Source organism: Quercus lobata, chromosome 2, assembly GCF_001633185.2.
Source record: "Quercus lobata isolate SW786 chromosome 2, ValleyOak3.0 Primary Assembly, whole genome shotgun sequence".
Classification (NCBI taxonomy): Eukaryota; Viridiplantae; Streptophyta; class Magnoliopsida; order Fagales; family Fagaceae; genus Quercus; species Quercus lobata.
Genome location: NC_044905.1, coordinates 27,558,542 through 27,570,282, shown reverse-complemented (window position 1 = coordinate 27,570,282; position 11,741 = coordinate 27,558,542). Strand labels below are relative to the sequence as shown.

Genomic DNA, 11,741 nt, shown 5'->3' with positions numbered 1-11,741 from the left:
TTAAATATTTTAAGAAAGTTTTGATACCATTTTCATGAAAAATTTAAAAAACTATTATAAAATATTTCTTAAACCAATATCTTTAGGACATCTCATAATTTTTCCCAAAGTTTAAAATTACCCCACATATCCATCATTCTATTTTTAATAATAAAGATACAATGGTATTTTACTCTTTATTCTTCAATTTTTTTCATCCTCAATCTCTACCAAACATATAATATGAAAAAAAAAAAAAAAAAATTCTATTCTTTCAGATTTTCCATTCACTGTCTTTTTCAACCTACCAAACGAAGGAAAACTTTCATTTTTCATCCTCCATTTTCAAACGGGCTAGGAAGGCTTTTAGTACTGTTAAGAGAAGAGGGTGTGACTCTTATCAGCTGAGCTGGTTGTTATTCATGCTATGAAACAAGCAAGTAAACATGTGTATCATCGTGCCCAGAGATTGTACGTTGAGAATGACCAAGAAACAATGGAATACACAGGAATTCGTTGTTGTAAGAAATAGGGCATGTTATATTATTGGGGAACTTATTGAAGCGAAATTGAAAGGGGTACGGTACAGTTTAGTGGACTTGTGTACGTACTTATAGAGAAACGACAATGATAATGTCACACTTGTTGGATCTGGACAGAGTTCTCAAAAAATATAACCAAAAATCGACAAACGTGTGACCTGTAACAAACCTACAATTTCAGAATATGGGATACCATGTATGCTACATCAATTTTGTGTCCATTTAAAAACAAAAAAATTTTGAGTCCATTTCATGTGTCAAAGGGACTTATTTGTCCAATTTAGATAATATTAAGGACCATTATATCCACTTTACGATATGACACTTCCATCGCATTAATTATTGGTGATGCAGCACTTAGCATTATTATATATGGACCATGTACGTTCACCGGCATTCTACTTTTTATTATTTTTATTTTTATTTTTAAACTAAAGAAGTGAAGGAATATTCATTATATGCTTATAGTACCAAATTTATTAAAATTGCATGTCGGAGGGATCATATGATATTCAGTGACCCTACAATTTTTGGAAATTGATCTGATCGGTGCATAATCATTTGTATAAGAAAGTTGGAGGAAAGTTGCGTCTAGACTCTAGATCGTTCATGGAATTGTGTAGAATCTTGATTGATTCTAATACAACCCTAAATCATTATTTCTTTCAGTCCAAATACATAGCTACATCTTCTTCATATTTTGCTTCTCAAATAAGCCTAAGACTCAAAAACGAAACAAAAACACCTATCACAATGACACATGCAAAGTTTTCATTTCACGAAAACAAAATATTAAAAAAACCCACACCAAAAATTTAAAAAAAAAAAAAAAAATTGATAAAGATGGCACTCTTGATGGAGGGAGGGGTGGCCACAAACTGGGGTTGTTTGCTCTCTTCTGCTTCTTCCCTTTTTTATTTTTTTATTTTTTATTTAGGGATATTGTCAGGTATACTTCATTTTTTCCAACATAAATATTATTTAATTTATATATATATATATATATATATATATATATATATATATATCTCGGGTTCCTTTTGCATGCTGGCACTTTTGAACCTTGACGACGACTCTCTCTCTCTCTCTCTTTTTTTCTTTTTTTTTAAAGAAAAAAATTAACTCAATTTCTTGTGTGTGGTTACAAACTTAAAAATGAGTCAAAATATTTTTTTATTGTTTAGCTTATATAGAAAATGATTAATATTTCCTTATAATTCTAATTAATTTAAGGAAAAATGTCAAGACACTCCCTTAAACTTTGAACTAGTAGCCAATACACTGCCTAAACTTTTATTTTAACCAATCTACTCCTTGAACTTTGTACACCTACCAAATTGAACAATCCATTAATTTTGCCGTTTAAATCACTAACGTCCAACAAATTGAAGAAGAGAGAGAAACCACCACCAACCTTATCCTCCATTCTCACTATCAAAGACCCACTCACACTCAAAACAAAAACCTAGAGAAACAATTCTAGATGTTCTCAACAAATATTTAAACAGAAAACTTAAGAGATGGTTCAATTTGGCAGGTGTATAAAATTCAAGGAGAATATCGGCTAAAATAAAAGTTTAGGAAATGTATTGGCCACTAATCCAAAGTTTAAGAGGTGTCTTGGTATTTTTCCCATTAATTTATGACTCAAAACTTTCATTTATGAAAATAGACCCCAAAATAGATTTTTTTTCCCTCAATTTTTTTGGACCATTTTTGAACTCTCAAATTGGAAAACATAATATTAAGTTGAAATGCAACTGGTTTAACAAAATTTAAATGTATATATGTATATCGTTTGGGAAAAAAAAGTTAACTATCAATTAATGACAATCAACAAATATTTTATATTTTGTTAGTTCAATTTGTAAAGTTTCTGATGGTTGAATAATAAATTTAGTTTTATTATGATGTCTTTTACAGTGTGCCAAGTATCAATATATGACATATTATTTTATACAATTATCTGATAATTAGTTAATTACAAATTACATGATACTTTAGAGAAAGTTAATTGAAATAAATGAAATTTGAACCTTCCTATTTTGTGGCAACATTTGGATTTTATGTGGTTAATGGTAATCCCACATTTGAAGTGGAAGAATGAAGGCGACAAAGATTTATAGTTAAGCAAGTTGTCGCAGAGTCGAGCAAAGTGACATTCAATTAATTTCTCAAGTGAAGTATTGCATAAGGTCTAGAAAACTCTCTGTATGATGTTTTTTTAGGTTCGCTCCATGGTTCAGTTGAGTAAAAGGCAATTCGGTTGAGAGAAATGTCGAGAAAAATAATTTGTTAAAGAAATTACTCTTAATTTGGGTGGGGGGAAATATTATCTTAAAGATAATAAATCAACGAGCATAAAAAATAAAAAATAAAAACTTTTATTCTTCTTCTTGTTATAACTCCAAAAAAACGTATAATGCTAATTGCTTATTAGTTTAACTTTTAGGGTGCTTCTCAAAAAAAAAAAAAAAAAAGTTTAACTTTTAGGGTAATTTTTGGCGGAAAATTATATATATATATATATATATTTCTTTAGTCAGCAGAGGTGTAGAAATTGAACTATATATATATACATACCACAATTACCAACTATTTTGTTTCATTCCCTTAATAATTTCCTAAACAATTTTAATCTTGATATGGATCTAAAATATTGTTTTTCATTATTAAGGGTCTATTTGGATATTACTTATAAAATAATTTTAAAAATACAAAATACTATTGCTGAAAACTTAGGGCATGATTGGTAGACTGTAATAGGCACTATAATGTAATAGTTATTCTTATGATTTAGTTATTTTTTAGTTTGGTTATGTTTTTATTATAAGGAATAACCATTCCTTATAAATAGCAATTCTTCAAAATGAGGAATAATTATTCCTCTTTAAAATGTTGTATTAACTATTCCTTAATAAATGCAATAATTTCAAAACTTAATATATTTCCAAGTAAACAAACTTTCCATATACATCTAATAATTATAAAAAAAAATCATAAAAAATTACACATATCTCTCTTAAATTTAAAAATAACAATTTTTAAGGAAATATAATTATATAAGTAAGAAATTTCCTAAAATAAATGTTAAGTTTCATTCTAATGTTATAACTTATAACCAAACTAATGAATAGGTTTAGTTATTACATTACAACATATTTTATTCATAATAATAAAGATCACAGTTTCTGTCGTAATCTCCATTCAATGTACCAAACGTACCTTATTGTGTTTTTTACTTCATGCCTGATCCATAAACAGTACCTCTGCCAACGCATAACGTGCAAACATCCTCTCCCAAACCCACGCCAAGAAAGTTTTAAAAAATAATAAATAAATGAAATTTAAAAGCATGGGTGCCTCCCAAGGCCCCAACCCCTGCACCCGGTACAAAAGAAAAATAATAATAATTGTGGGCCAACAGATTTTATAGCCCCTGTACAAAAGAACGATAAGCTACAAGGTAGGTGTGGGCCCATTATATGTCCCAGCTGAAAAGCAGATTGGTGCCCTTATCTCTTCTTGTGTTTGTATCTTTAAACCCAAAAGAAAACAATGGAAAAACAATGAACCCCTTCATCTCCTCTAAACATTTAAAAAAAAAAAAAAAACTAATTATCTACTTTTCTAGACACTTCGGCACAACTAATTTGTTGAGAAAAGGCCTAGGCCTGGGTCTGAGTCAGCCCCGCTCAGCCCGCACCATCGCTGCTCACTCCATATATCAGGCCCCTGTAATAGTCCACTAGTACTCAGGCAGTCAGGCTAACACTTTGAATATCATCTAATACTTTAGCCCAATCCAATAACTAGTTAGTGTGTATTATATATTGTATTAAAGCAAAAGAAAATCGTCACAGTTCAGTTTATTGTTGATAAAGAAGTTTAGAAGAAAGTGCTTGAGTAGCAAGAAATCAAATGGTTAAAGTGATGAATTGCCGGAAAATTTGCAATATGTCATTTTTTAATGAGTTGCTGTACAAATGAGACTTCTACTCTGGTTAAGTACATGATAGTGAATATGAGATCATGAGTTTTAGTCAGCATTACATGTGATTCAATTCATCAAATGAAACATGCCACAATTCTACTAATATTTTTTTATTAGATGTTAATTTTGACAAATCCACCATTAGATTACATTTTTTTTTTCTTTATATCTTTTATACTTGCAAAATTTCTATCAGGTCAAAGATCAATAACTTCAACATCAATTAAATGTTTAAATTTCAAATTCTTATAGTATAAAATTATGCATAAAAAATTAGTTTATGGGTTGAATAATAAATAACGTTTGGTTGACACAAAATTGAAATGTGTCTTAAGGACATAAAGAACATACAATCTGATAGTTAGATTTTCAAAATATGTAGTCATGTTAATTTTTTTTAATAGAAGTTGTAGACAATGGCTACAACTAAGTTTGTAGTCAAATTTTGTTCATATATTATTTAAACATGTTCTCATGAAACTTGAGGCCATTAAATCCAACCATGTGTTTCATTAGTTAATGTTTTATTAGTTAATATTATTATTATCACATGTTTCTTGAAAATTTGAAATATTTGTCTTAATTTGATGATTTTATTGCTATTAAACAATAGAATCTGATATGGTTTATATTTTGTTTTGTTGGACTAAGGTTTACATGGTTGGTAGATTGGAGTCTCATGCATTCCATGATTTTTTTTTTTTCAAAAAAAAAAAAAAAATTTGAGATCCACTCACATTCCATGTGCCTTGTTTTTTATAAGATAATAGTATACTACTCTACACCCTTTTTCTCCATTTGGTTGATGAGAAATTGTGAGGAAAAAAAAAAAAAAGATTGGGTTTTTGGAATTTTAATGTTATTCAAAATTTGGGTCAATATTTTTGTAAATTTTTACTTAATTTGACAAGATAGTAGTCCATACCCCTAAATTTAAGGGTTTTTTTTTTTTTTCTTTGCTTGGTTTGTGTGGAAGTTCATGAAGGTAAAGAAGTATGATTTTGGCAATATTCTTTATTGTTGTGAACTTTGAGGTAGGTCTGTGACTTTGAAGCTTGAAAATTTTTCTAAGAAACTAATGCTGTTGGGTGGTTATTATAAGTTGATACTTGATGTGATACTTTTTGCATATAATATGTTATCAATTTTTTATGTCTTGATATGAAATAGGTATAAAATAAATTTTGAATTATTTGGATCGTGCATGTACTCTTGGATTAAAGGCCTATAGTACTAAAGCAATAAGTCTTAAATATGAGGTATGTTGACTGAGTTCTAAGTTTGAAATTTTTTGGTATAAAATTTTCTTGTATATAGCACATGTTAACAACTAGTATACACATACTAGTCAAGACTGGAATAAAAGATTATCTTAGATCTACAATGAAATATTGATATGATTCCCTAATATCACAAAACATATTGTAATAAGGAAGGAAAAAAAAAAACACAGGGAAAAGGCTACTTACTTTTAATGATGAAAGTGAATACTTTGTTTCCGAATTCTTTCATTCGGAATGAATCAAATATAAAAGGTAATTACATATTTAGCTTGCTCATTCCCTTGATTAATTTATGCTAATTTATGTCTGTAGAATGTTGCATTGGGCTTTGTTTAAAGTGTGACTTTGGGAGTAGCCAGGACTAGGAGCTTGAGCCACGGTCCAAAATTATAATATGGGCTTCAAACTCTATGAAGATTGATAAAAATATGAACTAACAAGAATCGTTGCAGTTGATCTCAAGTTGTCAACATAGAAGGACTGAAGCCCAGCCCAGGAGAGTCAATCCCAAGACCTCCTCCTCTACTGGGCCGTGTAACCCGCCTCCAAAATAGTATATTCTTTTCAGTCGGTAAGTCCAAAACCGATTTGGATTTATACCATACAATTACCCCTTGATTGTAAAATGTAAAAGTTAAAATTATAAGAAAATAATAATAACAATAATAATCTATATATCTATATAAAACCGAAACTTCTGCTGGCACCACAATTTTCCATGTCAGCACAATATTTAAAAAATAAAAAATAAAAACATTATAACACCTCAAAACCCTAGCAACCTTACCCCTCTCTCAAGTTAAGAAATATAAAGTCATAGTTTCTACAAACTCTCTCTCTCCAAACGTAAATATCAAATTCAACCCCTTTAATTTCTCTTTATATTTTTGAGGCTTCTATAGAGTTATAGTGAGTTATGCTGATTTTGTTTTTTGTGTGTGTGTGTGTGTATGTGTATAGATGGTCATAATACTCCGGTATTCCAAGAGAAGTTTGTGTTTTCGTTAATTGAAGGTCTTAGAGAGATAAGTGTTGCAGTTTGGAATAGCAATACAAAAGACGATTTCATTGGTAGTGGAAAGTAATTACTTTGTCTCATATTTTTGTTTTTTGAATTGATTTTGTGTGCTTTTTAGACCCTTTTGGATCAATTTTGTTAATTGGGTGTTTTTTTTTTTTTTTTTTGGATAGGGTCCAATTGGGGAAGGTTCTTTCAAAGGGTTACAACGACCACACTTGGTGTCATTATACTAATAATGGGGGGTAAGTACTATAAATTACTAACCTTTTTAAGTGTATAATCTGTTTCTAAAATTATCTATAATATTTTGTCCTCCGAAAATTTTATCTCTTTAATTTTAGTATATTGTGTTTCTTAAGTTATAGACAGATTTTCTTTGTTTCTTATTTTCAATAATAAATCATTTTATTGCAATACCGATAATTGTTTGAGAAATCCAATATGTTCATATCTCTATAGAATAGAGAATAGTAGAAGCCAATTTTATTACAATTACTTAAATTGAGTTGACTTAATTCCGTACAATTACAAAGTATAGCATGAAAGATAATGGAATTAATTGTTGTAATTTTTATTTTCTTTCCATGTTTTGAATTTCCATGTTTTTATTGTTGATGAGAAATTAAGGTTCAGTTGCACAATATGTGTAAATTTTTCAGAAGGCTACTTTAAATAGTAAGTCAATGTGTCTCTTACATTTGGATATTAGTTAGAATTATTTTCAAATGATTGTACCAATAAAAGTGAATGTGTATAAATTTTGTTTAACTATCTCGTGCATCGCATGGGTTAGCGACTAGTAATAATAATAACATTTACCTCTCACAACATGTGGTTCTACATGACCTTATCTAATTCAACCAAATACATTATAGAATAACTTTTTATATTATGAGAGGGAGAGAGTTGTTACAGACCATTTTTCTACCTATCTACTTCAAAGTTTACCTTGAATTACTATGATCACGAATAGTAAAATTTCTGCCCAAAGAGAATGATGCGTGATCATTTTAGGGCATATGTTTTGTCCTTAATATTTAAGATAGACACTAGAACCCAAATCAAACTCGCCCACAAAAATCTCTTACAGAGGTTTGGGGTTTTGAATTGTTAGCTCAGTGGTATTGGTACCCGCTATTTAGGATTCGAACCCCACCCTTTTCATGTAGCAAAAATAAGTAAAACCAAAAACAAAAATGTCTTTCAAATGGAAAATCCGAAGAAGTCTACATCACATTACCCTGCGCGCATAAATACAATACAGTGAAGACATGACATACAAAAGCTAATTTTCATCTCTCAGAAATTTAAATAATAAAAAGAAGAAGAAGAAGAAGTAATTTCCACTAGAAGTCTAATAAACCATCTTTCTTAGAGGAAGCATTTCGACTGCTCGAGAGGCTCCATTGATCTGAAAACTCCACAGAAGACACTGCACTACCACACTTTGCCACGGTCCTCACACTCTCTATCAACTCTTGGGTACGAGCCTCTTGTGACAATATCTCTAACAATTGCTCAGGGCTTATCACAAGCTTCACTTTCCAAAACCTACCATGATTGTACCTAGAGAAAACTTCAGTGTATGACCTCTTTAGCGCACCTTGGTAATCAAATGACATCCTATATGGTGCAACCAACGATGCTGGTATACTATTAGATCGAATGTGACCTTGTCGAACAATCTGGCCTTGTTGTTGTGTGTCTGTTGTTGCATTGAGTGGGAGTAGATAGTATGACTGTCCTGCCACAAGTTCTTCATGGTGAGAGAGTGGTTTCCAGAAAAGATCATGACTTCTAAATATGCCATGGCTTGGAAACTCATTGGTGATGGAACCTACAGTAATTGGTGCATAAAACTCCATGATGCCTCCATTGGAAGTGACCACTTTGATTACACCACCATCAACATCTCCCAAGCCTCCAAAGATACAGTTTCCCATGATCTCTAGCTATCTAACACAATGAAACTTTAATTGTGGTGGGTTTTGGAGGACATAAAAAAAGAGGGAAAGTAATGGAGGGATAGGTAATCGTCGGTGGGATTCTTCTTTGTAGCTTTCATATTCCAACCACCGAAGAAAATAAAGTACCAACAAAAGATAGAAAAAGAAATGTGGGCAAGCCAAGCCACTAGTACCATTATATGACTAACAATATCTTGCACTGTTGAGTGGCCCAATAATTCATAGTTTGATACACGGAAAGACAAGTATTTTATTTTGGGAACATGGGCAATGGTTGAACCTAATTGATCCTTTGGGGCCCATATAGCCAGAGAATCCTAGACATTGATCTAAAAATTGCTACTCAGTCAACATTAGAATCAACTGGTCAATGAGCAAGCGTGACCGGAAGCTTAGCCTTAGGCTTCCTTTCCACTTTCTCTTTATCAAAAATCGAACTTTGGTCCCACATTTCTACAGCTACCAAAGTGAAGCGAGGAAAATAACCTTCTATTGTGTTCTTCACCATTTACATTATTCATAAAGTGTGTGTTTGGTTTCTGTTAGTTATATTGATGAAGGTTTTGTCTGATTTTATTTTCAAAAGGGTCGAAGAGTATATTAAGGGGTTAAAGCTAATTCACCTTAAATTGATGAAAGTTTGGCAAATTCATTAAAGATTTTTAGGGGATTTTACTATTTACAACAAAACAACTTTAATTAAAGGTAGGCTATGTTTGGTTCAACGGAAAATATTTTTTTAAAAGGAAAAATTTTTAAGTGTTTAGTTACGTTTCTAAAAATGCTATAGAAAACCAGTGGTGATGGAGAGTAGCAACGACCAAGGTCGGTGATCGCTGGCAACCAGAGATTGAGGACGTTAGTGGGGGGTGGTAGTTGGGCAGTTGACAATGTAGGGTGAAGATTTGGTTGATGAGTTTTGGATGAGACAGAAAATGATTTGTAGAAAATAAAAGCATAAACCAATTTTTGCCATAAATGCCTTTACTTTACAGTCAACTAACATTTTCAATCACTCCAAACACCCACAAATGCAGAAAATATTTTCTAAAAATCAAATTATGCTGAATCAAACACAACTAAAATTTGAATCTTTTAGTAAAAAGCTCTACAATTCGTTGTTTGTTTTTTTATCAATTCAAGATTTTAAAGCTCTAATATTTTTGATAATTTATTGAGCACTCAAAATTTGAAAGAGCTTTTTAGTGAAAACTATTATATCGCAAAAGCTTTACTAAAAAAAAAGCCTAGAGAAAATTTTATCTCCTGCTTCAATGTCAAACGGAAATAAAGAAATTGAATAAAAAGATCTAAATTTGAAATAACCCGAACAAGTAGAAAAAAAAATATTTATTTTAAAATAAAAAATAATCCAAACACACTCTTAATCGATTTTTTTTTTTTAATTTTTTTTAATTTAAGAAATGGCATTTGGAAGTCCAACAAAAAGAGAAAGGGGTGTATTGATGACCAAGCTATTCTTTATTTTCCATTCATGAACAGATTAACATCCAAGTTATATTAAGACGAGATGTTATTGGTTATCCTAAAGAACATATGGTGCTGCACCAGACTAAATCATTGCCATAAAGCGAAAGGTTTGCTCTCTTGTTTTTTTTTTCCTCCTCTTTTGTTGTTAAGTCTAAAGCGAAAGATCTCTCTCTCTTCTTCTTCTTTTTTTCTTTTTTTTTTGAATTAACATCTAAAGCGAAAGATTTCACACCTTTAGGTTTCAACTTTCAAGCTTTAGCCATATTGTGTTCTACTAATTTTTCAACAAATATATACATATATATATATATATATATATATGTTACAATTATATGATATGATATAGCATTACACTTCTTTATCAAATGTACGTATGAGGGTATATGTGATGTGATATATTAACTATCAAATCAGTTTTCAGAAACTGTTTTTGAAAATTTTGCGCACATACAAACGAAATAAAAACGGCACAAAGTTCACTATTATGTATTGGTTGCAAATGTCCATGAAATAGGTTATAGGTTTGACAAAGAGTGCCCCCTTATTACTGTTATTAGAAAAATTCTTAGGTACTCTCATAACATAGATAGATAATGCTCTCTTCTCTTATATTTATAATAGACTCTATCATAAATTTAATGAATAGACCTCATCATAAAAGTGAGAGAAGGAAACATCATTCTCTATACTCTGAAAGAACCTAAGTATTGCTCCGGCAATAATACAATGCACACCTGTATGTGTGAACGGCATTTTGTTGACCACTGTATATATTAGCTTAGCTCAGCTTCATCATACTAGTTTTTAAGTTTGTCAAAGTGGTCCATGTACCATTTTCCACTTTTGTAGACACGTGGCTATCAATTTTTTAACCCTATGCCGCAAATTAAAGGTTAGTGAATAGTGAGCATGACATGAGTCATGAGAGCATCTTCATCGTGACCAAAGAAATAGAAAATTAACATCTTCATTAGTGGCAGCTCCACAAATAACCCAAAAAGATGAAGGAAAGAAAGCAAAATCAGAACATGAATATTTAAGAGGGAGACCATGCACAGAAATGCTGGGAGGGCCGTTGGTTGCACTTCTTGGAAGTTGCCCTCTTCGTGTACCATTAGGACATGGCCCTTTGCAATCTGCATCAACTGCTTGTCGAAGTACACAAGTTTTCTCATAAAGTAATGTGCTTTTTTTCATTTAATTAGAAGCCGAAACGGCAGAATAAGGGAGTGTGTATGCGTCAATTTGGGGTTTAACCCCTAATTAAATATTGAATTCAGTCAAAAACCACCAAGGCGAAACAAAAACATGGGAAACATCCCCATCCCCATCTCCATCCTGATAACAAAAACACTTGGTAGGAATAGACGATATGAGATTCTTTCCAAAATTATCATACAAAACAGTACACTTAGCTACATTGACGAGTGACAAGAGATGGAGCTAAACTTTGAAGGGAAAGGA

At 31.1% G+C, this 11,741-nt stretch overlaps 1 protein-coding gene across 1 annotated transcript; it reads right to left on the bottom strand.

Annotated features, from left to right (window-relative positions):
- Positions 1–7,998: 7,998 nt before the first annotated feature.
- Positions 7,999–8,949, bottom strand: LOC115977953. The gene has a single exon (XM_031099989.1). The coding sequence runs from the start codon at positions 8,760–8,762 to the stop codon at positions 8,166–8,168; it is 597 nt and encodes a 198-aa protein (XP_030955849.1). The 5' UTR covers positions 8,763–8,949; the 3' UTR covers positions 7,999–8,165.
- Positions 8,950–11,741: the final 2,792 nt, after the last annotated feature.